We start from the raw sequence: 27,634 nt of genomic DNA, 5'->3' as shown, positions 1-27,634 counted from the left end.
TCACCATCTGTATGTATCCGTTCTCCACTCATCTGTCCATCCACCCGTCTTTTATGCAGCCACTCTTTAACTTCCCATTCATGAGCTCATCCATCCACTTTCCCCGTCAATGCGTCCATTTACTCGTTACCTGTCCATCTACTTACTAATTCATCCACCCATTTGTCCATGCAGCTATACATCTGTCCATTTACATCTCCATTTATTCATTCAGCCACCTATCCATCCATCCATTTAGTTCCCAATCTATCCATCACGGGTCCATGCAACCTTCTGTTTATTTACCCATCCTCCTTCCCATCAGACGCCGCCTCTACATGCACAACTCCATGCATATCCACCCACATACACATCTGCAGATGTTCGTCCTCTGCTCAGTTTCAGAGGTTGGTCCACAGTAAATACATACAGGATGGGAGAAGGAGAGTAAGGTTGCAACCAGAGACTGCCCTCCCCATCCCAGTGATGTGACATCCCCCCCCACCCCCCGGCCCGCACACTCCTCCTGGTTGAAAAGAACGAGATCAGACAGTCAGTGGGTGGGCCCGTCTGGCCAGGTGGTATTTTGGCTGCACAGCCTTTACACACACACACACACATGTTGCTAGAACGCTGAACATGGACCGCGCCCCCACCCAACATCCCCGATCCCAAATGCAGAGTAGCCAGGCTTCCAGACATAAATTAAAAAATAAAATAAAATAAAAAAGAGTTGGTCTCTGGGAGGGAGAGCTCATGCAGAGATGAAGGCAGAAGCGCCTGGGAGCCAGGGCTAAGAAGGAGAAATACCTGCCCCTTCCCTTGGGACCCGCTGCCCCTTCCCTTAGGACCCCACTCTCCACAGGCTTCTGCCCTGAGACAGGGTCATTAACACCAGCTGTCAGGCCTCTAGCCCCTTTAATGTCCAGTCTCCCAAACTATTTGATTTTCTTGCCAGTCCCCATTTTTCCACCACAGCCCAAGGGAAGGGCATCCTGTGGGAGGGGAGGGGGGTGTAGCCTGCAGATCTTTTTAGCTGGTTTCTCCCGGCTCTAAGTCTGGGTCAGGGGACCCCACGCACTCCTTGCTGAGCCGCACAATTTCCTGGGACAGAACTTCCATGTCCTAAGAAACAAACGAGCCATCAGAAGTGAGAGAAGAGGGCAGGGACAGCTCCCTCAACAAACCTGAGGGTGATTTCCTTCTCACCCTATTCATCAGTGCCCAGGTGGGTCTCGCCTGGAATGGGAAGGTAGTCAGAGATGCTCACAGAGCCCCCAGCAGTGTGTGTGTGTGTGGGGGCCGCTGAGCTGGACAGTGTGGGCATGGGTGGGAAGCCAAAGGATGGCAAAGGACGGGCAGGTGGCTGAAGGGGGGTGGGCACTGAAAGGTGAGGCCAGGAGTGACTGATGTAACAGAGATGTCAAGAAATAGGTAGGAAGACATGGGGGAGATGACTCAAAGAGTGAACAGTAGGGTGAGTCTATGGACTCATAGGTAAATAGCCGGGTGAAAGGTGTATGAATGGATGAGTGGGTGGATGGAAGGAGAGAGGGACGAGTGAAAGACTGAAGTGATATTAAGTTGACAGGAGAATGGAACATGGATGAAAGCATGATGGGGTGGCTGATGAATGGGCAAGGGGGCTGGCTGGGAGGACTGGCAGAGGACGCAGGAGCTACGCTGGCTAGATGGGCAGAGGGCTAGGCTGCTGGGCCACACTTGCCTTGTGCAAGTGCATATTCTTGGTGAGCTGCTCCTCCAGCATGTTCTGCAGCTTCTTGTTCATCTCCCGGAGGTTCTCGTCGCCTGGCTTCACCAGGTCTCGCAGGACACTGCCCAGCCCGCTGCGGTCTGTGTGGCCTGCTGCCACGGACACATCTGCAAGGGCCCAAGCTGAGAAGCAGTCCCTCGGCGGAGCCAGAGGAGAAGAGGAGGGAACAGAGGGCTGGGGAGAAGCCATGTTATAGAGGGACAGGGGCTCTGTGGTGTAGAACACAGCTCTGTTCCTAGCTGTGCGACCCAGAGAGATGGGGCTCAGTCACAGAGCTAGAAAAAAATGCTGTGACTGCATAGGAATCACTGAGCACACAGTAAACCCTCCATCCGGGTTAGCTAGCAGTATTCTAGTTAGGGAAAATTAGGGAGAGAGGGAGACGGTTTGACAGACAGGAGCGAGCAGCAAGATGAGAAATGGGGAGGGGAGAGGAAAGGAGAGAGAAGGTGGGAGATGGGAGGGAGAGAAGAGAGGAAGAGAGGGGCGGGGCAGAGCGAGGAAGAAAGAGGATGGAGAGAAAGAGGTAAGGACCTAAAAGTGGATACAGATAAAGAGATTGAAGATATTTGGAACTAGAACAATACAGACAGAGAAGATGAAGGAAGGGGCAGAAAAAGGAGAGGGAGGGAGAGAGAGAGGGGAGAGGCAGAGGGGAGAGAAAGGGAGAGAACTGAACCACAGGGAGAAGAAAGGAGAAAGGGAAGGGCGGACACAGAGGCACACACCAGTGAATGAGGGGCATGGAGCGGAGGGAGGAGGCAAGGTAAAGAGACAGAACTTCCTGCTGTCCCCTTCACAGGTTGGGTTATGGCTTCATCAGGAGCCGTGCTGAATTCCACGCCATGAGACGCTGTCGCAGAGGACCATGGAGAAGGAGGGGCAGGTGAAGGCTGGCCCAGGGGTGAGGGCACGGGAGGGAGCACTGACCGATGCGGCTGTCCATGACGTAGGTCTCGATGATGGCGCTCTTCCGGCAGAGATCCTCTGCCATGGAGGCGCTGCTTACCTCCAGGTGCTTCACCTGCAAGATGGCCCAGCCCATCTCAGACCCCTCAACTGCAGATGTTGTTCCCCACTATGAGGAGGGACCTGGCCGGAGCCCCAGCCTCAGCCTCTCCCAGGGCACTTCAAGTGGGGATAAGCAGGCAGGCAGACGGTACCTTCTCCTCCAGCATCCATTTCTCCTGCTGGGTCTCTGCCAGCCGCTGAAAAAGCTCAGCCACTTCCTCATCTGACAGCTCTGCTGGCCGAGGGGGCTGGGCCTGCGGGCTGCTGGATAAGGACTGCAGGAAAGAAGAAGGGAGAAGCCAGGCTTAGCACTGCCCACTCCAAACAGGAGGAGAGAACCAGGCAGAGGTGGGTGGGAGGCCGTGGGCCCTGTCTTGGCACCCTTGGTAACACTGCGTCCCTTTTGGCCCAAAGCTGCGTTGATAGTAACTCCCCCCCCCCCCCCCACACACACATATCAGAGCTTTATTGAGAGAATGAAGGGCAATCCCACAGAGTTGAGATCCAACTTCTAGCTGACAGGAAAACTAGGAGAGAAGAGCCAGCTAAAAACAACCACACTAAGAAGTCAGCAGAAGAATCCAAGAGGTGACATCTTCAACAAAGTTGACATCAGGAAAAGAGGGGCTAACCTTAGAGAGACTTAAAGGATACAGAACAACCACACACAACATGTGCTCTGAAACTGGGTACCGGTGTCCATAAAACCAGCAGTAAAGGAGATTTGGGGGCCAAAAAGAGCAATCTGATTAGGTTCAAAGTACTGGATGAGATGAAGATTTACCAAGTTGGGAAGGTAGAAAGATCAGCTAAACAAAAACAGGTTACTCATAATCTCATTTAGGGTTTTTTTTTTTAAAGATGTATTTATTTATTTGAAAGACAGAGTTACAGAGAGAGAAGGAGAGATAGAGGCAGAGATCTGTCATCCGCTGGTTCACTTCCCAAATGGCCACAATGGCAAGGGCTGAGCCAGGCAGAGGCCGGGATCCAGGAACTTCTTCCGGGTCTCCCACATGGGTGGCAGGGGCCCAAACATATGGGCCATCTTCTGCTGCTTTCCCAGGCACATAATCAGAGATCTGGATTGGAAGTGGAGCAGCCAGGACACAAACCAACGCCCATGGGATGCCAGCGTCGCAGGCAGTGGTTTAACCCACTGTGCCACAATGCCAGCCTCCTCATTTAGGTTTAAAAGGGAGTGAGATATTGAAGGGTATGAACTAAGAATTTATAACACTGAGTTCTGGATGGTGAAAATGTGATTTTTTTTTTTTTTGCTATTTAAGATTTTCTAAAAATCTTGTAGTTTTAAAAAATCTTTCTGTAATGCACATGGACTATTGATAGAATAAAAAATGTTATTTGCAAGGAGCAAGCATTGTGGTGCAGCAGGTGAGGGTGCTGCTGGGGATGCTCACATCCCATGTTGGAGTGCTAGTTCAAGTCCTGGCTATTCTGCATCCAGTCCAGCTTCCAGCTGATGTAGCCTGGGAGGCAGAAAATGATGACTCAAGTACTTGGGCCCTGCTACCACCCACGTGGGAGTTCCAAATGGAGTTCTGGGCTCCTGGCTTCAGCCTGGTCCAGTCCTGTTTGTTGCAGGCATTTGGGGAGTTTAAACCAATAGATAAAAGTGCTGTGTGTGTGTGTGTGTCACTCTGATTTTCAAGTAGATTAAAAATTGTATAAATAAACCTTTATAAAAAGAACAATGTTTGTAAGAAAAGTGGCTGGCAAAGAAACTGCCATGACAGATGGCAATAATAGTGAGTGGTGACTGTAACTTGGAAAAAGGGACCTTCTACATGGATAGCGTACCTACTATGAGCCACATTACAGTGCCAGGAAAAGTGCAATTAGCTCCCAGATGGCGAAACGGGGGCAGAGCGAGCAAATGACTAGCTCCTCCCCCCGTGTGGCAATCTGAATCCAAGTTGGTAAGCTTGGGGCAGAGCTAACAAGAAAATGCATGTCCTGGGCTCAGAGTAGGAGATGGCAGTAGGTGAGGAGAAAAGGGGGTCCTAGAATTTGGGTGGGAGAAGCTGGGGCTGTATGCTCTTCCTTGCCCCTTACCCTGGCTGGAACAGCCGAGCTTTCCTTCTCCCGCAAGATCTCCCGGTAGCTGAAGGAGGAGATGCTACTGCTGTCCCCGGTCTGGGTCCGGCTTGGTGAGTTCATCTCAGAGAGAACCAGCTCCTCAAGGCCTGGGCAGTGGAGGGAAGAGAAACCTGAGCCCCAATCCCCTCGGGTCCCAGAGCCACAACTGGCAGGAAGAAGAAGAGGCAGAAATAGATTTGACAGAGATGGAAAGAGGCAAGAGACACTCGGGCATGCGGCAAGGCAGAAGCAGGCAGTAGGACAGGGAGAGACAAAAACAGAAAAGGTGCCTCTTTAGGCAAACAGCCAACAGAGGAGAGCAAAGCTGAAGAAGCCAGCAGAAAGAAGGCCTTGAGCGGCATACACACTCAGACTTGGGGGCGGCGGGGGTGTGGGTGGTGATGGAAAAAGGCAGACTGACATCTGCAGAGGGCACGAGGCACACTCATGTGCAAAGAGAAAAGGCCAGAGAACCAGAGAGCCTAGACAAGGACACGAGAGCAAGTCAGAGCAGGAAGAGAGAAAAGATGGCAGCCGGCTCCCGCAGCTATGCGGGCAACCCTCCATTTCATCTAATGGACCAGGAGAATGTACGGTACGCCATTCTCATCAGTTCTGCGATGCTGACATGAACCCCTAACAAAACAGAAACAGAACTCATGCTTCGTAAAGAGAGTTACTTCGGGAGACAGTGCCTCACAGGGAAGTTGATTTGGTAGGAGATCCATCTGTTTCGCCATGTCACTTAAAACCCAGGCACTGAGCTTGTGCCGCTGCTTTTGTGGCTGCCTCCGGGTGGCGGGGAGGGAGTCAACACTACACGTCAAGGGCTCCCCAGCAAGGGCAGGGGTGCTGAGTGGGGCTCCATGGGTTCCCCAAGTCAGGGGACGAGCAAGCAAGTTTTCTCTGTGTGATCTGCCTCTTTGCTTTATGTGCATGGACTTTGAGGCCTGCCCCATGTAAAACCAAGCATGAAGCAACTGCAGTGCCACTTGTGTCTTTGCTGCCTGCGTGTCTGTGAGGGTCTCCCTAGCTCAACTGGGAGCTCCTTGAGGGCAGCCACTCAGGAAGTTTCACATCAGGGACCCTGGGCTTGAGGCTGGGGATTGATGGAATGAGAGAATGGACGCAATGGATTTAGAAACATCAAGTGAGGTGTGGGAGTGTGGAGTGGGGAGACTGAGAGAGTGAGCAACAGAAGACAGAATAAGAGAGGAAGAGGCAGAGAGTTGGGGGATAAGAGGAAAGAGAGAAGAAATAGGAAGAGGAAAAAGGAGAGAACTAGGGAAAGAAAGCAAGGAGACACAGGCAGATCCAGAGGAAAGTGAGAGAACAAAATGAGCCAGATAGAAAAGCCCAGAGAGATGGAAATAGGGGACACAGCAAAAAGATGGGGGCACAGAAAGAAAGACCGAAAAAAGGTAAAAGGGGAAATGGAGTTCAGGAGGGACAGGACATAGGAGAGCAGGCCTGAGGGACATGCAGGAAGGACCTGCGCCCTGCTGGGCCGCGCCGCGGCTCCCCAGCCTGTCCTGGTCCCTCACCTGAACGATTCTTGCTATTGGTGAGGATGTCTTGCAGGCGCTCCTGCAGCTTATCGGCCCGTTTCCGCTCCAGGTGCAGCTGCCGCTTGAGGTCCTTGAGCTGTGTGTGAGCGCAGGGGGAGAGGAGGACTGAGGCCAGTGGGCCCACAGGCGGGGGCGGGGCGGGGGGCTGCAGGCCAGCGGTGCCTCATCTTACCGCAGCGCTGCCCTTCTTCTCCAAGATCCGCTGCCCGTCCACCGTGTCCTTCACCTCCTGTGGGGTAGAGCAAAGAAGCCTGGTGGGTGCTGGAGTGGCTGGCTGGCTGGCTGGCTGGGTGAGTGGGGGAGTGTCTGCAGCCACGGAGTGACCGCTGACCTGCTTCAGGCTGCTGATGGTCTTCAGGTGCTCGTCCCGCTCCTCTTGGACCTGCTGGAGCTGATCCCGCACAGCCTGCAGCTCCTCCTCCTTGCCCTACAAGGCAGATAGAAGCTCAGCCTCAGCTTGGGAAGCCGCCGTCCTCCCACGAAGGCCCACCACGCCTCCCCAGAGAGGACCACCGTCACATGAGAGCCACCTTCAGCTCAGCAGCGTGCTGCTCCCGACACTGCCGCAAAACATCTTCTTGCTCCTGCTGCTGCTGCTGCAGGGACTCCTGTAACATAAGTCCCAGGTCTGGCAGCAATCCCCCAGCAGATACCGCACCTGCTCGGGGGTGACCTGGGGACCCTGGGCTATGCAGAAAAGAACCCCCTGCAGGCAACACCCACAGGCCCATGGGCTGTACCATGCACACCCTAGTTCTAGATTTGCTTTTATGGTTTTGTTTTAACAAAACCTAACAGCACACGCTTACTACATGCCAGGAACATTGGAAGGGTTTTACAAGTACTAACTCATTCTCTATAATCCTCCCCTAATACCTAGAGACTAGGTATTATTATCCCCTTTCTACTTGACAGTGGAAATGGGCCAGAGAGGTTAGACAACTTGCCGAAGGGCACACAGCTAGAAAGTGGCCCAGCCAGGATTCAAACCCAGGCAAGCAACTGCCTCTTATGTTCTATCTTGAGTTTCACCTGAAAGGGCAATGAAGGTTCCTACGGGAATAAACCTCGCATGTGTAGTGCAATACTTTCCCGACGGAAGTACACATTCAGGAAGAAGAGGTGCCTTTTAAAATCTGCACAAAGGTAGGGCGGCCCTGCACACCTGACTGCGGTCTGAGCTGTTGGCCTTCTCTGATCCCTCCGGAGCACCACGGTTGAGCTAGGGGTGTTCTGGAGATACCCACAAGTTCAGAACTTCTCCGAAAGTTCCAGGGCCACTCCTGCTCTCCTGGTTTGGCCTGGATGCCTCCAATCAGACTCCTCACCTTACCCGGAACCACAAACTCACCTCGGCTTCCTTCAAGCGCCGTTCAAACCAGCCCTTGGCGCCGTCCATGGAGTGGACCTGAGCTTGAAGTTCCTCTACTGTCTGCTGCAGAGTCTCCAGTTCCCGTGTTCGGGCCTGGGAGGGGACAGACAGTCACAGGCCAGGCAGACAGAGGAGCCAGGTACCTTGCACACACCATCCACTAGCCCAGTAGCGATGCTGGGGTCCCCGGGGTTTAGAGGAGGAAGGGCACTGCCGTCGGCCCACCCACCTTCTCCTCACGGATCTGCCCCCGGAGCTCTTCCTCCTGCCGCTTCTTGTCTTCATGAAGCTCCCGGAGCTCACGCTCATAGCGAGCCCGTACCCCCAGCACCTCCTTCTCATGCCGGAGTCGGACTGCTCCCAGCTCCTCCTTGTGCTGAGACTTCTCCTGCAGCGTCTCCATGGCTAGCTCATCCAGCATGGCCTTGCGCTTCTCGGCACTCTGGGGACCAAGAGGATGGCAATCAACCTCCTCTGCCCCCAACACCCAGAGAGGTCAACCACCCTCTCCCATGCCCAAGGAACTTCCCAAACCCCATCCCCTCCCCATCTCCATCCAACTGTCTCAGTCACTCACCCATCCTCATGGGACTGGCCACTTTCTTTCTCTTCCCATTCTCAGGGATCAGGCCAAGAAACTGGCCAGCCATGGAACTAGTCAACTGCCTTCCCCTTCCCATGGCTTTGGCCATTTATCGCCTCCTCCCATCCAGCTAGACTTCACCCCTCCCCCTACGTTGCCCCACCTTCCGAGCCTCCTGGAGCTCCTGCGTTAACTGCTCCTTCTCCTGCCCAATTTCTTGCAGCTGTTCCAGCAGCCGACTATTGGCCCGCAATGACTCCTAATGCAGGAATGCAGGGGAAAAGGTTGATAAACAGCTCTCAGTGGGTGCCAGTCACCCCGGACACTTCAGATAGACATCTCCCTTCTCCCTGGAAAGTAGGTGCTATGAGATCAAGCTCTGGCTGAGAAATAGGACACACACTGGTAATTGCTACCCAGTACCCATTTCCCCCCGACTTTCCTAACTGCAGAATTTGTGATTGGGCACGTGGTTGCCTAGCACATGTTTCTCTCCATCCCTCCCAGTTTATTGTGGTCATGTAATTTCTTTTTAAAAAGGTTTATTTGTTTGAAAGGCAGAATTACATAGAGGGAGGGAGGCAGAGAGAGAGAGAATTGATTTTCCATTTGCTGGTTCACTTTCCCAATGGCTGCAGTGGCTAGGGCTGGCCGGGCTGAAGCCAGGAGTCAGGAACTCTATCCAGGTCTCCCATGTGGGTGGCAGGGGCACAAGCACTTGGATCATCTTCTGCTGTTTTCCCAGGTACATTAGCAGGGAGCTGGATCAGAAGTGGGACTTGAACCAGTGCTCCCAATATGAGATGCTGGCATTAAAAGTGGCAAGCTTGGGGCTGGTGTTGTGCTGTAGTGAGTAAAGCTGCCATCTGCAACATGGGCATCTCATATGGGGTGTCACTCTGCCTTTCAAATACAAAAAATAGCTTATTTTAAAAAAGGAAAATCTGAAATCTGAAATGCTCCAACCTTTAAAACTTTGTGAGTGCTGACATGATGCCTGCAGGTGGAAAATTCCACACCTGAGTTCATGTAACAGGTCACCATCAAAATGCAGGTGGCAGGGCTGGCATTGTGGCGTGGCAGGTTAAGCCTCCTCCTGCGGTGCTAGCATCCCATATGGGCACCTTTCAAGACCCGGCTGCTCCACTTCCAATCCAGCTCCCTGCTAATGTGCCTGGGGAAGCAGCAAAAAGTGGCCCAAGTCCTTGGGCTCCTACACCCATGTGAGAGACTTATAAGAAGCTCCAGGCTTCTAGCTTCAGCCTGGCCCAGCCCCAGTCATTGCAGCCATTTGGGGAATGAACAAGCAAATGGAAGATCTCTCTCTCACTCTGTCTCTCCTCCTCTCTCTGTAACTCTACCTTTCAAATACATAAAAATTTTAAAAATAAATAAAAATGCTGCCTGCAGCACCAGCATCCCATATGAGCACCTGTTCAAGTCCTGGGTGCCCCACTTCTGATCCAGCTCCCTGCTAATGTGCCTGAGAGAGCAGCACATAGGAAACCCAGATGAAGCTCCTGGGTCCTGGGTCCTGGCTTTAGCCTATCTCAGCCCTGGCTATTGTGGCCACTTGGGGAGTGACCCAGCAGATCCAAGATCTCTCTGTTTCTGCCTGTCTCTGTAACTCTGTTTTCAAATAAATAAATAAATAAATCCTTATTAAAAAGTACAGCACACTAAAATATTGTACAAAATTTTCTAGCCATGCTTACATATATATATATGTATGTATATATATGTATATATATATATATATAAAACATGAATGAATTTTATGTTCAGAGTTGAGTCCCACCCTCAAAAAGTTTGTGAAAAATGCATATTATTACAAAACTATGTGTGGATTTCAAAATTTTTATACTACAATAATGTTATCTTTTAATTTTAGTTTTCATGAACTTTTTGAAATACCCTCATATAGTCCAGATTTTATTTTAATTAAAGAATTGGAGGGGCTGGTGCTGTGGTATATGGGTAAGGCAGCCACCTGCAGTGTTGGCATCCCATATGGGTGCTGGTTCAAGTCCCGGCTGCTCCACTTCCAATCCAGCTCTGTGCTATGGCCTGGGAAAGCAGTAGAAGATGGCCCAAGTCCTTGGGCCCCTGCACCCACATGGGAGGCCAGAAGAAGCTCCTGGCTCCTGGCTTTGAATTGGCCATCTCCAGCCATTGCGTCCATCTGGGGAGTGAACCAGTGGAAAGGAAGACTTCTCTCTCTCTCTCTCTGCTTCTACCTCTCTCTAACTCTGCCTTTCAAATAAATAAATAAAGCTTTAAAAAAATTGGAAATCCTTCTGGTCCCACAAATTTCAGATAAGGAAAATACTCTATATTATGGAATCTGAATGGATATCTTAACTCATTGAAGCTCAGTCTTACAGAAGTGAAATGATGCATCCCAGGACATATATATGCTAACAAGTTAGGGAGCCCGACTGCATCCTCCTGAACCCACAGTCTCCCCTCTGCCCTTCCTGGGGGACTCCAGTGAGGTGACTCAGGAACTGGAAGATGGGCCAGAGGCAGAGGTGTCACCTGGAGCTGGGAGTTGAGGTCATCTTTTTGTCCCATGAGGTCCTCATACTCGTCCAGCCGCTGCTGCAATTCAGCTGCCAGACTGGTGGTCTGTTCCCGGAGCATATTCAGTTCCTGGGTCTTTGCTGTTTGGATCTGGAGAAAGTGGCAGTAATGAGAAGGGAAATGAATAAATGTGGTCTATTCATACAATGGAATATTACACAGTGGTAAAAGAACAGATGGTGGGGCCAAAGTTGTGACATAGTAGGTTAAACCGTGGCCTGCAGTGGTAGCATCTCATATGGGTGTTGGTTTGAGTCCCGGCTGCTCCACTTCCAATCCAGCTCTCTGCTAATGTGCCTGGGAAAGCAGCAGAGGATGGCCCAGGTACTTGGGCCCCTGCACTCAAGTGGGAGACCAGGAAGAAGCTCCTGGCTCCTGGCTTTGGATCGGTGCAGTTCTGGCCATTGCAGCCATCTGGGAAGTGAACCAGCAGATGGAAGACCTCTCTCTCTCTCTCTGTCTCTCTGTCTCTCTCTGTCTCTCTCTCTCTCTCTCCTTCTGCAACTCTGCTTTTCAAATAAATAAATATTTTTCTTAAAAAAAAAAGACCAGATGGCTACACATGGATAAATCTCATCAACATAATGCTGCCAGAAAGAAGCCAGAGAGAAAGAGTTTCTAATTCCATTTATATGAAGTTAAAGAACAAGTGAAATGAATCTAGGTTGCCAGACATCAGAATAATGGTTACTTTTGGGGGAGAACTGACTGGGAAGGAGTAAAGAGGACCATCTAAGCTACTGAAAGTGCTCTGTATCTTAATCTGGGTGGTGGCTGCATGCAGATAAATACTTAGAGAGAGAGCTCGCTAAAGAGGATTCATTCAATGGCCACTTAAGCTTAGTCCATTTCATGCACTTTACTGGAGAGAAACATGAATGCCAGGGAAGCAGGGATGGATGGCCAGAGAGGAGAGGACTGGAAGCCAACAGAAAGGAGAAACAGAAACAGAGGCAGGGGAGCAGCACGGGGTCCAGACCACCCTGCCCCGATGTGGATCAGAAGCAGAGGGAGTCCGGAGAGCTGGGGAAGGATCAGCAAAGGTTCCCAGGTGTCCTGTACCTGCTCCAGGGCAGCCAGGCTAGTCCTCAAGGCATTGTTCTCAGCCAAAAGCCCTTCCACTTGTTCCTGCGCATCTGCACTCTGGATGGACACCTGGCCCAGCCCCACAACAGGTGAGAGCAGGTCCAGAACAGGAGGACAGAACTTGCTTGCAGCCAAGAAAGAAGAGAGACAGGGAGACAGCCAGACACACATACACACGTACACACACACACACACCCCAGAGTAGGGGAAGCAGGCCCCCCTTCCCCCTCCCAGAGCCTTGCCTGCTTGTGTGGGCCCACTCAGGCTGCGCTCATTCAATTCCATCTCCCCAAGCCCACCTAGTACAACGTACCTGATCTTGCAAGGCCCGCAAAGCTGCTGCATGCTCCAGTCGCTCCCCCTGCCGCTGATCTCTCAGCTCTGCCAAGCTCTGTGGGGAACAGGTCAGGGGAGCCCATTCCAGATCTCAGCTCCCCCTGTTGTATGTATAAACCACAGACTCCCTCTTTGACCACCGAACAGCACATCTAACCCACAGTTCCTGTGGGTCTCAGACAACACAACCATCAGAAAGCTCAGGTTCACCTGGACTCCAGCTCATTAGCCCAGGGGCCCCTGACACATGTGTCCCCTCTGTTCTGTCCCAGTCTCCAGGCATCTCAGACACACCTGAGCTCCTGGCCTTAGCGCCTGGGGTGGGAGGATTTCCAACTCACTCAGCCCTCATCCCTAAGAGGCCTCCCACTCCCCAGACTCCAGCTCAAGGGGCCTATGATTCTCAGACACATTCAGCCCCCAGGGATCCCAGATGCAGTCAATATCCACAGACTACAGCTTTGCCCAGACTCCTGATCCCAACCACTGGGACTTTCAGACACACTCAGCCTCCATGTCCCTAGCTCACAAGAGTCTCAGATCTACCCAAGCTTATTGGGCCAGAACCCGGAAGTCTCAAATTCATACAATCTCCTAGCCTCTTGCTTCTAGTAAGCTCTCAGACTGACCCTCCCATCTGTCACCCTGGTCCCCAGTCTCTGGAGATATTCAGACCCAGCCAACCACCAGCTCTTGGGTGGGGGGGGGGGGTTCAGCTTTCTCCAGACTCCTGCACCAACCCCCATGTTTTTAATTCTAGGGGTGCTAGGCCCACAAGCCACTATATCCTCCATTTCAAGGGACCTCAGACTTGTCCCTTTGAGGAAGACACCCAGAGGCTTTAAGGCCATCCAGCCCCTAAACCCCAGGAGCCTCAGACCCACCTAGACTTTTGCTGTCGTCCCCCCACCATCCCTTTCAGCTTTGGTTCCCTGCCCCCAGGGGATCAGAACCACACCACCCATGTGATTCCACTTCCTAGGTGTCTCAGTCCCAAACCAGTCCACAGACCCTCAGAATCTCAAATGCACTCAGCCTGCATCCCCGACTGTTTTACCCTTGAAAATCTTATATCCATTCAGCCCCTGGGAGTCTCAAATTCACTGACAACTCCAGACCCTCAAAGGCCTTGAAGTTACCCAGCCTCTAGGGAATTCAGATTCACAATTCCTGGTCCCAGTCCCCAGTGGCCACCCTCCTGTCTCCAAGCCCAGGAGTTTCAGATTCACACAAATTTGTGGCCCACATTCCCTCAAGTCCTCCATCCCTCAGAGTCTCTGATTCATGCAGACTCCTATCCCAACTCCTAGGGCTCTCAGGACTCCCTCACTCCCTACTCCCCTAGCTCCTGGTGGGGGGCAGGGGGCTAGGAAATACCTGGTCCCTGTATTTCCAACACAGGAACTATCAGACTCCTGAACTGGCCTCCAGGGACCTCAGACCTCCCCAGACACCCAGCCCTGGTCTCTACCCCAGGGACCTCAGACCTCCCCAGACACCCAGCCCTGGTCTCTACCCCAGGGACCTCAGACCTCCCCAGACACCCAGCCCTGGTCTCTACCCCAGGGACCTCAGACCTCCCCAGACACCCAGCCCTGGTCTCTACCCCAGGGACCTCAGACCTCCCCAGACACCCAGCCCTGGTCTCTACCCCAGGGACCTCAGACCTCCCCAGACACCCAGCCCTGGTCTCTACCCCAGGGACCTCAGACCTCCCCAGACACCCAGCCCTGGTCTCTACCCCAGGGACCTCAGACCTCCCCAGACACCCAGCCCTGGTCTCTACCCCAGGGACCTCAGACCTCCCCAGACACCCAGCCCTGGTCTCTACCCCAGGGACCTCAGACCTCCCCAGACACCCAGCCCTGGTCTCTACCCCAGGGACCTCAGACCTCCCCAGACACCCAGCCCTGGTCTCTACCCCAGGGACCTCAGACCTCCCCAGACACCCAGCCCTGGTCTCTACCCCAGGGACCTCAGACCTCCCCAGACACCCAGCCCTGGTCTCTACCCCAGGGACCTCAGACCTCCCCAGACACCCAGCCCTGGTCTCTACCCCAGGGACCTCAGACCTCCCCAGACACCCAGCGCTGGTCTCTACCCCAGGGACCTCAGACCTCCCCAGACACCCAGCCCTGGTCTCTACCCCAGGGACCTCAGACCTCCCCAGACACCCAGCCCTGGTCTCTACCCCAGGGACCTCAGACCTCCCCAGACACCCAGCCCTGGTCTCTACCCCAGGGACCTCAGACCTCCCCAGACACCCAGCCCTGGTCTCTACCCCAGGGACCTCAGACCTCCCCAGACACCCAGCCCTGGTCTCTACCCCAGGGACCTCAGACCTCCCCAGACACCCAGCCCTGGTCTCTACCCCAGGGACCTCAGACCTCCCCAGACACCCAGCCCTGGTCTCTACCCCAGGGATCTCAGAAGCCAGCCCCACTTGCCTGATTGGCAGCCTCAAGTTCCTGCTGTAGCTTCTGGGTACGAGCCAACTGCGCTTTGAGATCTGCTTCCTTCCGCTGTTGTAACTCCTCAATCTTGTTCCTGGGGGTGACAGGAAGGGAGCACATTGGGCATGGCTTGAGGCTGTCTCCTAGCTCAGGCCCCGTGGCCTTCAGGTAACTCTGCTGGGCGCTGTCCTCAGGCCCCCAACCCTGGCAGTTACCTGCTGTCATTGAATAGTGTTTCCTTTTCTGTCTGCAGACGGCAAAAACTGGCCAGGAAAGACACACCCAGATGGGTCAGCCCCACAAGTCAAACCCCCCACCTTGTCCCTCAAAGCCCCTGAAAAAAGGAAAATTACCTTTCTTGTTTCTTTTTCAGTTTCTCGGAGAGCTGGGGAGTGTAGGGGATATGGACAAGAGACAACAGTAAGAATAATATTAAACACAGAAAAAGACTTAATATTTATAGATACCTGTTACTCAGGCCTTTCTGGAAGCCACGATTTATTCATGTTATCTCGTGGAGTGCTCAGAACAGCCCCAAGAAGCGAGTACCACTGGTTTTACAAATGGACAAACTGAGTCCTAGCTGGTCAACAGCTACAATAATATCTCCACCTGGACCCCACAGGCTCCAAAGCCCAAAATAGTGGCCAATGGCCATGTCACAGAATGGTGAGGCTTGGGTGAACCCAAGATCATGATCTGTTGTCTCACCACTGGGTTTCCAGGTCCTAAGGATCAGGAATCTATAAATGCTTGGCTAGATGAATGAATGAATGAATGAATGAACAAATGAGCAGACAATAGGAGGAGATAGAAGGGGTGGATTCTGTGATGTACAAGATATGGTGGGACCGCATGAACCCATTCCATATTGAAAACAATGGAGACCTAAGTGTGGGTCTCTCCATTTCACAGGTGATGAAGCTGAGGCTTGGAGAGGACACAATGCCCCTTTTGCCCTGGAAGGTGGGGAGTGGAGTGTGGCACAGATTAAGGAAGCACCCAGAAGCCCCACCTTAGCAAGTTCCTCTTGCAGCCTGGATGTCTCAGCTTGTTTTGAGCTCTGCAGGGAAGGAAAAATGGGGTTGCTGTCATCAAGGAGGGGAGAAGGCCTCTGCCTTCCCATCCTCCTGCCTCCCCCGCCGTGTCAGTCCATGAGATGATGATGTCACAGACATCTCCATGGGACCATGGGCAGAGCCAGGGCACCTGCTGCCTCCTGGCATCCCAATCTCAACAAAACTAGATTCACCTCCAAGCCTTGCAGCTGTTCCCAGAGTAATCTCTTTTCCTCTTTCTCCATTTCCCACTTCAACTCCACCTCTGCCAATGGCGTGGGGGCCAGGCCCCCTGAGGGGTCTCCCTGACCCCCAACGACAGCTGAGGTCTTCCCGGCCTCTTTCTCATAGCGCTCCTGCAGGGCTGTTGAGTAGAACAGGGACATATGATGGATGAGGTCATCTCTGAAGTCCTTGCCATGCCTCAACTAGAGAGAGAACTGGCCTTTGACCCTTCCAAATGACCACAGCCTATCAAATGAAGCTCCAGCCCTGTCCTCACCTCTCACAATTATTTTAAACACTACCAACCACTGAGATCTTATTAATGCAACCTGGTTTCCCAATCCCTCTTCTTGATCTTCCAGCCTCCACTAAGAGCCCTCCAAGGCCATGTCCATCATGCTGCACCTACGACTTACAGCTGAATCCCTCCTCTAACTTCCTATCCATATTCTATAGAGTCTCCCTCCTGGTCATTGAGCCAGCAGCCAACAGCATACCAGCCCCAGCTGCTCTCCAAGGTTCACACACCATGGACTTCCTACTCAGCTTTCCTTCCAAACTCCACTTAGGATCTAGGCTCACAATTTTCACATTGTTCCTTCGTTTTCTCCACTTAGCAAGTATGTCCTTTTCAGTGTTCAAGTTGCTCTTCTCTAACATTTTCCAGGTACCAGATGTTGAACTAAATGCAGGTTACCTCCTATGTCTACTGCCCTCTTCCAGGCGGCAGACATGTTTGTAGACAAGGGAGCTTTGGCTAAGAGATGTGGAATGACTTGTCCAGAGCCACACACTGGTGGCAGGGCCACACCTCACCCTGAAGCCCCTCTCCCTCCCTTAAGAGGACAATACCTTTCCTTGCTCTACTCAAATTCCAAGGTCGCCACCCCCCTTAAGAGGACAATACCTTTCCTTGCTCTACTCAAATTCCAAGGTCGCCACCCCCAGGAGGGCCCCCCAGTACCTGCCACGTTCTTCTGCAATGCTGTGTTCTCCGCCTGCAGCCTGAGCAGCTCCCCATCCACATGGGGCTCCACTTGGGCAGCCACTGCTCCAGCAGACCCATCCTTCAGTTTCTGGTTCTCCCGCTCCAGCTGTTCCAACTGGCTGCAGAGCTGAGCATAGGAAGAGAGAAGTAGAGAAGCAGCAGCAGCAGCAGCAGATCAGAACAACACTGAGTGAAACCAAAACAGCACCGGGCCATGCACTCCACAATTCCTTAAATTCTCAAAACGCCCCTATGTTGTAGGTGCTCTCACATTTTACACATAAGGATACTGAGGGAGGGATGCTAAATAATGCTGCAGGTCTGTGAAATGGCAGTGTCAAGGGGCCAGTGCTGTGGTGTCACTGGTAAAGCCACTGCAAGCAGCACCAGCATCCCATATAGGTGCCGGTTCAAGTCCCGGCTGCTCCACTTCCCATCCCGTTTCCTGATAATGAGCCTGGGAAAGCAGCAGAGGATCCCTGCACCCACATGAGAGACACAGATGAAGCTCCATGCTCCTGGTTTTGGATCAGCCCATCTTGAGTTATTGGGGCCACTTGGGGAGCAAACCAGCTGATGGAAGATCTCCTCTCTCTCTGTTTCTCCCTCCCACTCTTTCTCTGTAACTCTTGTCTTTTAAATAAACAAATAAATATTTTAAAAAATGGAAGCATCAAAGAGGATAAGAAACAGAGGGCGGGCATTTGGTGTGGCAATTAAGACATCACTTGGGATACACACATCCCATATTGGAGTGCCTGGGTTCGACTCACAGCTCTGCTTCCAAATAACACGCACCTGGGAGACAGCAGGTGACTCAAATATGTGGGTCACTGACACCTATGTGAGACACATGGGTTGATTTCCTGGCTCCCAGCTTTTGCCTGGCCCAGTCCAGGCTGTTGTGGGCATTTGGGGAGTGAATCAGCAAATGAAGAGCTTGGGGTGTGTGTGTGTGTGTGTGTGTGCGCCTCTCAAACAAATAAAAATAAAGGGGCTGGTCTTGTGGTGCAGTGGATTAACCTGCTGTTTGGGAATGCCTGCATCCCATTATCAGTGTGCCTGGGATCAAGTCCCACATCCACTTCCAAACCAGTTTCCTGCTAATGCACACCCAAGGAGGCAGCAGAAGATGGCTCAAGTACTTGGGTCCTGCCACCCATGTGGCAGACCAGGGTGGAGTTCCTGGCCATGATTTTAGTCTGGCCCAGCCCTGGCTGTTGCAGGCATTTGGAGAACAGACAGTAGATGAAAGATCTCTCTCTCTCTCTCTCTCTGATTTTCAAGTAAATAAAAATAAACAAAACATTAAAATAAATAAAAAGAGGATGAGGGTACTGTGAACAATTTTTTTTTTTCCCTTGTCTTCTCCCAACCTCACCATGCAACCCAAGATACTGGCACCTCTGGAAGCTGTCAGGACCATGGATAGCCCCAGAGCCACTCTCTTCTGTGAAGCCTTCTGTGTCCTGGGTCCCAGGCCCAAGGAAAGTTCCTTCTCAGCTCAGGCATTTACAGGTAACTTTCAGGACACTTCCAGGACCAACACTGCCTACATCTGCTGTATGCTTAACATGTGGCTAATGGACAGCTATCACAGCAGTTCTGACATGGTCCCTTGTCACCACTTTTAGGTGACAATACTGAGGCCCATAATTTTTTTTGTATTGCTTCATTTCTTTTCTACCCGGAATACTATTTCTTTGATTTAGATCTTCACACGATTGGTGTATCTGTATCCTTCAGTGCTCTGCTCAGAAGTCACTTCTAAAGTAGCAGTTCTTGGGGTCACCACTGTGGTGTAGTGGGTAAAACCACTGCCTGCAGTTGCCAGCATCCCATATGGGCGCCGGTTCAAGTCCCAGCTGCTCCACTTCCGATCCAGCTCCCTGCTATGGCCTGGGAAAGCAGTAGAAGATGGCCCAAGTCCTTGGGCCCCTGCACTCACTTGGGAGACCCAGAAAAAGCTCATGGCTCCTGGTTTCAGATCAGCACAGCTCCAGCCATTGCAGACAATTGCAGACTGAACCATTGGATGGAAGACCTCTCTTTCTCTGTCTCTCCTTCTCTCTGTGTAATTTTGACTTTCAAATAAATAAATAAATCTTTTTTTTAAAAAGTCAGCTATCACTACTATTGTTTGTTCAGTGAGTTATCCTCTTTGTTCCACCCCCAGAATGTAAGTAACCCAAAAGTGGGGACCACTCTGTGTTGCTCACAACTGTATAGCCATAACATAGGGCACACACAGGGTTCTCAGTAACTCTTTGTTGAAAGAACAATTGAGTTGAACCATCTTTGTAAACAAAGGATTGAGGCAAGCTTTGAGCCCAGGGATTTCTGTGAGCACATCTAGCTCTTGGAAGGGAGAAGGGGACTAGGAAGACAGTGCCTGACCCAGGGTGCAGGGAAATAGGAACTGAATTTATGGACAAATGCCTGCCTCTGCCTCATGGCACCACAGAGGCTGGACACAAGAAGCAGTGAGAAGTCGGTTGCTGAAACCAGTAGTTATGTGAGCACCAGGGGCTCTGAACACAGGGTGGGGTCCCACTGGAAGACACTGTTTAATAGAGTGATATGGAGGCAGATGTTTGGCTTAGCCAGCCTGGGTCCAACCCCTAGCTTGGTTTCCAATTCTGGTTTCCCACTAAAGTGCATCCTGGGATTGAGTCCCAGACTCCCAGCATTGGCCTAGCCCAGCCCTGCCTGTTGTGGCCATTTAAGAAGTAAACCAGAGGATGGGAGATCTCTCTCTCTCTCTCTCTCTCTCTCTATCATAAAATGGAAATAAACAAATAGATAAAAACAAAAGGAATGATATAGTCAGAGCTGAAGGTCAGAACCATCTCTGTGGCGTGGACCAATAGAGGAAACTAGCAATGAAAAGACTGTGGAAATAGAGCAGGTGGCAGGTGATGAGGATTGAGGTAACCAGAAATACAAACAAAACTTTTTAAAAGTTGAGATATATTATAGATGGAAAATAAATTAATAGAAGATTGATAGGAGATGATTAGTAGCTAGCCTGTCCACAGCAGAGACTGTGCCAAGGCCCTGTTCTATGTGACTTACATACATTAACCAATTTAGTCCTTGTGAAAGGTCAGTGAGGTACACCTTGTGACTGTCAGCATTTCCATTTTAAATGTTTGGGAACCATGATACAGGCAGGTAGTAAAAGAAACTGGCAGGTGGTACAGGTCCAAGGTTTCAAGGTAGTAGATGGTGCAGCCAAGAATTTCCAATCCAGGCCTTCTGGCCCCAGAGTCCTTACAAAGAACTACTGCTTGCTCAACTGCCTCTCCTGGTATTACACCTGCTTAAAGATTATCTTTGATTTTTTTTTCTCGTTAAAGATTTACACAGTTACTTATTTGAAAGGTAGAGTGTCAGAAAGGGATAGATGGAGAGAAGACAAGATTGTCTATTTGCTAGTTCACTCCCCAAATGGCTGCAATGGCCTGGGCTGCAAAGGACCAAAGCCAGGGACCCAGAACTTCATCTAAGTCCCTCTTGTGGGTGGCAGGGGCCCAAGTACTTGGACTATCTTCTGCTGCCATCCCAGGCACATTATCAGAGAGCTGCATCAGAAGCAGAGAAGCCAATAGAACCTTAGTTCCCACATGGAATACCAGAGTTGCAACCTGAAGCTTAACACCATGTGTCACATATAAGCCCCTTTTGTTTTGTTTTTAAGATCTTTTTTAAAAAATGAATTCATTTATTTGAAGGTAGAGTTACAGAGAGGCAGAGGCAGGGAGAGAAAGAGGGAGAGGGAGGGAGAGGGAGAGGGAGAGAGAGGGAGAGAGAGAGAGAGAGAGAGAGAGAGAGAGAGAGAGAGAGGTCTTCCATCTGCTGGTTCACTCCCCAGATGGCCACAATGGCCAGAGCCAGGAGGTTCTTCTGGGTCTCCCACACAGGTGCAGGGGCCCAAGGACTTGGGCAATCTTCTACTGCTTTCCCAGGCCATAGCAGAGAGCTGGATAAGAAGTGGAACAGCTGGGACTCAAAATGGTGTCCCTATGGGATGCCAGCACAGCAGGTGGCAGCTTTACCCACTACACCACAGCGCCAGCTCCAAGGTCTTAAGCACTATCTTCTTAGGTGGACTTAGAAACACCATTTTTGCTCCCAAGGGAGCAAAACATTGTGGCTCAGCAGGCTAACACAGCTTACAGCACTGGCATCCTATGTGGGTGCCAGGTCGCTTCCTGGCTATTCTAATTCCAATCCAGCTCCCTGCTAATGTGCCTGAGAAAGCAGCAGGATATGACCCAAGTCCTCGGGCCCCTGCACCTGTGTGAGAAACCTGGAGGAAGCTCCTGGCTCCTAGCTTCAGGCTGGCCAAGACCCGGCCATTGCTGCCATTTGAGGGGTGAACCAGAAGATGGAAGATTCTCTCTCTCTCCACTAACTTACCTCTGTGTGACTCTGCCTCTCAAAAAAAATAAAAAAAACTTTGGCCGGCACAGTAGCTCAACAGGCTAATCCTCCACCTAGCAGCGCCAGCACACCAGGTTCTAGTCCCGGTCGGGGTGCCGGATTCTGTTCTGGTTGCCTCTCTTCCAGGCCAGCTCTCTGCTATGGCCTGGGAAGGCAGTGGAGGATGGCCCAAGTGCTTGGGCCCTGCACCTCATGGGAGACCAGGAGAAGCACCTGGCTCCTGCCTTCGGATCAGCGCAGTGTGCTGGCCGCAGCACGCCGGTCGCAGCGGCCATTGGAGGGTAAACCAACAGTAAAGGAAGACCTTTCTCTCTGTCTCTCTCTCTCACTGTCCACTCTGCCTGTCAAAAATAAAAAAAAAAATTAAAAATAAAAAAAAACTTAAAAAAAAACACACTAAGGTTAGGTAACCTTTTTTCTGCCAAGGATCATTTAGATAATTATAATATCATTTATGGTTCACACAAAATTATCAACTTAAAAATTAGCCTGCTATAGAGTTATTGAATTTCCTTTAAAAAAAAAATATATATATATATATACATATATATATATATATATATATATATATATATATTTAGACAGAATTAGAGAGAGAAAGGGAAAGACAGAGAGAGATCTTCCAGAGATCTTCCATCTGCTGGTTCACTCACCAAATGGCCACAATGGCCAGGGCTGGGCCAGACCAAAGCCAGTAGCCAGGAGCTTCTTCCAGCTCTCCTATGTGGGTGCAGGGGCCCAAGGACCTGGGATATCCTCTGTTGCTTTCCCAGGCACATTAGCATGGAACTAGATTAGAAGTGGAAGAGCCAGGGCTTGAACTAGTGCCCATATGGGATGCCAGAGCTGCAGATAGTGGCTTAATCCTCTATGCCACAGTGCCAGCCCCAAGTTACTGAATTTCAAGTCCCACCTGTGGTTGCCTTGGCAGGGCCAGACCAAATGATTGCACAGGCCTCATATGGCCCATGGGCCGGGTGCTCCCCACCCCTACACTAAGGGGCCAACATTGTGATGCAGTGATTTAAGCCTTAGCTGACAATGCTGGCATCCCATATCAGAATGCCAGTTCAAGTACTCAGTCCTCTACTTCTGATTTAGCTTCCTACAAATGTTCCTGGGGAGGCACTGGAAGATGCCCCACATACTCAGGCCACTGCCATGCATATGAGAGATCAGTATGGAGTTTCTAGTTCTTGGCTTTGGCCTGGCCTATACCTGGCTACTGAGACCATTTGAGGAATGAACCATCAGATGGAAGATATATTTCTGTACCTCTCTCTCACTCCACCTTTCAAATAAAGAAATCTTTAAAAATACACACTAAAAACTTAGTAAGTTGTTAACCAAAGGTACATAAAACAAATAGGGAACAATAGTTAATGTTTCCAACTACCCAGTATTTTTAAAAACAGTACACTAAAATCAGTGAGGAGATAGAATTAGTCAATCCAGAATGAACCCCAGGCTCATGTCAGACAAAGGGAAGGCAGAGAAAAGGGAAGTAGCTTGAACACCTTTCCATCCCATATTAAGCATTACCTAAATTCCTCAATACCCTAGAGTTCCACAGCATTGACCCCAATTATACATGGGGAGACTTGAAGCCCAAAGAAAAGAAATGACTTGGCCAGGAACCAGTTGACTTCATGGCTGGAAGCCTCCTGATCCCAGAACAGTGAGTGAGCCCTTCTGTCAAATCATTGCCCCCCAGCAGCAGTCCAGGACCTATTTCAGCACCAAGGACAGTGCTCCAATGCCAGACCCTGTCCAACCACCCTTGCTGCCTTTCCCCACCCTGCCTTTCCCCTGGGGCTCTCCTGGGCACCAGCACCTTGCTGAACTCGGCCATGAGTGTGCTGTTCTGCAAGCGGAAGTCCTCCTCCTGGCTGTGCAGCTTTGCCTGCAACATCTCATTTTCACTCAGCAGTACCTCGACCTCCTGCAGTGGCAGACATGGGCCAGGAATCCATCAGGGGCAGAAAGGATGGGGGTAGGACAAAGAAAGAGAGGGAGAGAAAATGGCATGGGGAGAAAACATAGGGTAAAGGGAATGAGGTGATAGATTAGAGATAGAATGAGAACAAGTGATGGGGGAGAGAGACATGGGGAGTAGAGAGGAGGGAAAATCAGGAAGATGAGAGAGAGATGGAGAGGGAGAGACAGGAAGGGAGAGAGTGGGGTAAAGATGGGGAAATCATGATGGGAAGAGGAGGTAAAGAGAGACAGGGGAACGGGGACAGAAAAAGAGAGTCATTGGAAGGGAAAAAGAGAAATAAAGGCAAGAATAGAAAGATCAAACAAGAAGAAAACAGAACAGAGGGAGGCTCAGGGAAAGAAACAAGTCAGGAAAGATAGAGGAATGGGGAGATGGAAGCAAAGAGAGAGAGAGAAGGAAGGAAGGAGAGGGGGAAAGAAAGAAAGAGAGGAAGGGAGGGAGGGAAGGAAAGAAAGGAAATAAGGAAAAAAAAGAAAAGAGAAATGACAGAGATAGGAATGGGTGGAGGAGAGAAGTCAGAGAAGGTTGGAGAGAAAAACAAGGGTTAGAGAGAGGGACAGGAGGACAGAGAGATGGGGCAGAGGGCACCTCAAAAAAAAAAAAAAAAAAGGATGAAGACAGAGAAATTGAGAAGTATAGAGACACAGAGAAGCAGGGTGCAAGACCAACACAGGAAAACAAACACATGACTGTTAGTCACAGATTCAAGGATACACTGAGAGAAAGAAAGGGCAGTACAAGGAGAGCTCAACATGCAGAAATATCTCCACTAACACACAGCTTCCCAGACATACTCACCCTCCATGGGTTCCCTTACCTGAGCTTTCTTGCTCTTGCTCAGTGCCTGAAGTGGGAGAAGAGAGTTAAAGTGAACAGAGATGAACCCATCCACTAGAGTATGGAGACAATGGTGGCAAGTGCAAAGGGGATGGGGCAATGATAAGGGCTGTGGAATAGGAGGATCTTCAACCCCAGAACTTTCCATATCAATTTGGAACCTACAGGAATGATAGAATGAATTAGTGAATGAATGAGAATTCTGCCTTGGTACTACAACACACAGATATCATCTTTTCCTCTAAGTTCTTAGGCTGGTGTGTGTGTGTGTGTGTGTATGCATGTAGGAAAGGGGTGTTCCTTATTCAACCTTATACGAGCTCAATCTCCAGACTCAAAAATTGTGACTTCATTGCTACATCTGTCCAAACACATCTCTGTCGATCCCTCCCATACAATGTAGAAGCTGCCATGCCCTCGATGGGCAGTGCAGGGAATTGCCAGGTTTGGGGAACCAGCACCCTACCAAAGAGAAGCTCTGCTTCCTGCCTGCCTGACGCGCTGCATTCTGCAATCTTCATCCAACAACTATTTACCAAGCATGAACTATAAAAGAAGGAGACAAAGGAGGACCTTGAATATCTTGAGGGGCCATAGCAGGTTATATTCTACCTCATCTTTAGAGACTATGAGAGATGGGTTCGGCCTCATTTTACCAACAGAACAATGACAAGGATGACAGGCAAGAGCACAAAGCAACAGTGTGAGTGGAGGATGGTAGGCACAGTCAAGGCAGATTTCCTGACAGATTTGAGTATTTAATTAAAAGTTAGTGAATGAGAATGAGTATGTAATTGAAATTGGAAATGAATTAAGAGTAAATTAAAATGAATCACTAAATTAAGCAGGATTAGGTAAAATTAGCAAGCTCAAGAGACTTCCATGCAAATTCTTTAAATGAGTACATGGAAGCAGCATGTGACATTAGGTCTGGTTCACTGTAGGGGCTCACCAGGTAGGTGAATGAGTGGTATGGATAGAGGGAAGCATGGGTGAATGGATGGGTAGGTAGAAGGAGGTACCTTCTGAGCTTTGCTGAACTCCTTATCCAGGTAGGCAACCTTCTGTCGAAGACTGGCGAGTTCTGGTATAAGGAAAGCAGAGAATCTCAGCTTCAAGCAATGGCAAGAAGCTGAAAGGTCTTCCTGCCAGGCCTCTGGGAGCGGAAACCTTGGCCTCCATCCCCCAAAGCCACTCCAGTCCCCCATCACCTAATGAGACCTTTTTGGCTTACCAACACCATTTTTGCGAAGTTCATCTGAAAGCTGGTAGTTGTTAGTCCGAAGCTCCAGGAGCTGGGCCTTTAGGGGAAGTAGGAAAGGGGAAAGACATGGTCAGGAAACCACCCCTAGCCCCACCATGAGTGAACCAAGCCCCTAAGCCCCAGTCCCTCCATGTGCCTCTTTAGCTACTCATTAAAACCTATGCATACTGTATACTCACTGAGCTTCCAGGCCCTCAGCCCCTGTCTCACCTCCCTTAGCTCCCCTAGCCATTTGCACTCCTCCATCTCCCCCGTTTCAATCCACTTGGCACTCAGGCCATCCCAGAGCACTGATCAGGGCAGGCTCTTGTTTGGGTGCGTCCTGTGGTTATCCATGCCCACAGGATAAAGTTCCTCCGCCTCCTAGCTGAAGACTGTCAGGGGTTGAGTGTAGTCCATCCTCCTCATCCCACTCAGAGGCCCAGGAGGGCAGAAGAGGGTCTGGTATTCTCCTCCCCAGCTTTCACTGCGTCAGGAGGCTTCCCAGGGTCTTCCATCTGCAAGACTCTGAAAACATGTCCAGAGCCTCTTCAAAAATTTAGGGACAGTGAAGTAAGGGTCTTTTCATACAGCACACTCCTGTCTGCCAACCCTCTAGACCCAAGGCTGGTTCTTCCCAAACCAGCTCACTGTCCCATACTCTACCAGGACCTTCTCCTCCCTCTTATGGCACCATCCTCCACTCCCCCACTGCCCCCCTCCCCCAACCCTTAGCCTCTACAAGATCTTTCCTACTCCTGGTCCAATTGGAACATCCTTTGCACAGCCTTGGAGTCCCTCTGCTATGGAGCCAACATTTTTCCCCTCTACATGGGCCAGTGGGCTCAGTCTTTCTAAATCAAGGGTGCCCCCTCCCCGCTCAAGATTGCTCCAAGTCACGATCCAAAGGGAAGGCTCTTCACCCTTAGAGTCTCTCCTTACAAGGTCTTAGGTGGGCCAGGTGGCTTTCTCCTGCTCACTTAGAATTCCTTGCACCGGTTACACTGTTCTTCCCCATTCATGGTCAAATAGTTCACCCTTCCATCCATCTCCACTGTCCCTCACACAGGGGACAACTGGATTCCCTTATTCAAGATCCAATAGAATGACCAAACCTCACTCAAGAGTTCATCTCTTTCCCCTACAGGACCCCACTAAGGGGTTCTCAGAGTTCCCCACAGTGAGCAACTCTCAACAAGGGCCCACTTACGGTGGAACACTATGACCATGCATCCCCTCTCCAAATATCCCCACTGCTGGAAAAGAACCAAGTGGCAAGAATACCCAGATTACCTCCCAAAATCTCTGTGATCTCCCCTGCATGCTGTCCCAAGTATTACTTTCGCCCACCCCCTCTGGTCCTGCCCCCTACAGGGATTATGAGATCATTTCTAATCATGCAACAGTACCGCCTCCTGTTAGGATTCACCTCATCAGTGATCTCTGCCTCACAGAAACGCATCTCATAATGGTATCTTCCACAAACTTTTCACCTCCCACCATCTAATGGTATTGCCCTCTCCTGGGCTCCCCCCACAATGACGCAAACGGCCCAACGCCGGCTTCCTTCCTCTCCACACAAAATGGTTTCGCCCTGTCAGAATCTCCTTCCCGCAAAGCCCAGCATTATCACCACCGATGGTGTCCCCCGCACGAGCCCAAAGGTCTCGCCCCACCCCCAGGTCTGAGTAAGGTAATGTCTATTCAAGGACGTTCTCCCCTGCCCAGAAAGCTAACAGAATCCAATCTTCAAAGCCCTACAGAATCTCGGATTCCAACAGTTTTCACCACTCAGCGCCTCAGTTTCCCATCTCCAGCCCAAGCCCTTTAGACTCAAGAGTCCATCCCAACCAACTCGTCAGAGGCGGTGGCATGACCGCTCGCTACCCCGCCCCCGCTCGCCCAGCCCGGTGGTCTTTCCCACAGCGAGTGGCACCTGCATCCGCTGAAACTCCTCCTCAGACAGAGCTTGCGCCATGTTCCTCCCCCCCAC

The 27,634-nt window shown here is 50.9% G+C and overlaps 1 protein-coding gene across 4 annotated transcripts; it reads right to left on the bottom strand.

The window, feature by feature from the left end:
• Positions 1 to 525: 525 nt before the first annotated feature.
• On the bottom strand, positions 526 to 27,634 carry GRIPAP1 (GRIP1 associated protein 1). 4 transcript variants are annotated; one of them, XM_062182937.1, is made up of 26 exons: positions 27,578 to 27,634; positions 25,633 to 25,699; positions 25,421 to 25,482; positions 24,379 to 24,405; positions 23,397 to 23,504; positions 17,093 to 17,243; positions 16,098 to 16,267; positions 15,861 to 15,908; positions 15,199 to 15,230; positions 15,061 to 15,108; positions 14,840 to 14,939; positions 12,370 to 12,447; positions 12,033 to 12,125; positions 10,926 to 11,060; positions 8,551 to 8,646; positions 8,034 to 8,246; positions 7,784 to 7,897; positions 6,963 to 7,040; positions 6,764 to 6,859; positions 6,605 to 6,661; positions 6,409 to 6,508; positions 4,841 to 4,971; positions 2,917 to 3,039; positions 2,684 to 2,777; positions 1,706 to 1,860; positions 526 to 1,104 (listed from the first exon to the last, which is right to left on the bottom strand). In XM_062182937.1, exons 1-26 carry the CDS (start codon positions 27,617 to 27,619, stop codon positions 1,012 to 1,014), a joined length of 2,511 nt encoding a protein of 836 aa, XP_062038921.1. In that variant the 5' UTR covers positions 27,620 to 27,634; the 3' UTR covers positions 526 to 1,011. The 4 variants fall into 4 exon arrangements, with proteins under 4 accessions (XP_062038921.1, XP_062038922.1, XP_062038923.1 ...); XM_062182938.1 differs by lacking the exon at positions 12,033 to 12,125; XM_062182939.1 differs by lacking the exon at positions 23,397 to 23,504.

This window comes from Lepus europaeus, chromosome X (genome assembly GCF_033115175.1).
Source record: "Lepus europaeus isolate LE1 chromosome X, mLepTim1.pri, whole genome shotgun sequence".
Classification (NCBI taxonomy): domain Eukaryota; kingdom Metazoa; phylum Chordata; class Mammalia; order Lagomorpha; family Leporidae; genus Lepus; species Lepus europaeus.
The sequence above is the reverse complement of the archived record's forward strand: the minus strand, read 5'-3'. Positions and strand labels throughout refer to the sequence as shown.

Bases quoted from the DNA above. Each gene is read 5' to 3' on its own strand.
- GRIPAP1 (XM_062182937.1), bottom strand. From the start codon at position 27,619: ATGGCGCAAGCTCTGTCTGAGGAGGAGTTTCAGCGGATGCAG. The intron at 24,406-25,420 runs GTACCTCCTTCT...CTCCCACTTCAG, and splicing joins AGTTCAGCAAAGCTCAGAAG to GCACTGAGCAAGAGCAAGAA. The intron at 1,861-2,683 runs GTCAGTGCTCCC...GGGCCCTTGCAG, and splicing joins CGTCATGGACAGCCGCATCG to ATGTGTCCGTGGCAGCAGGC.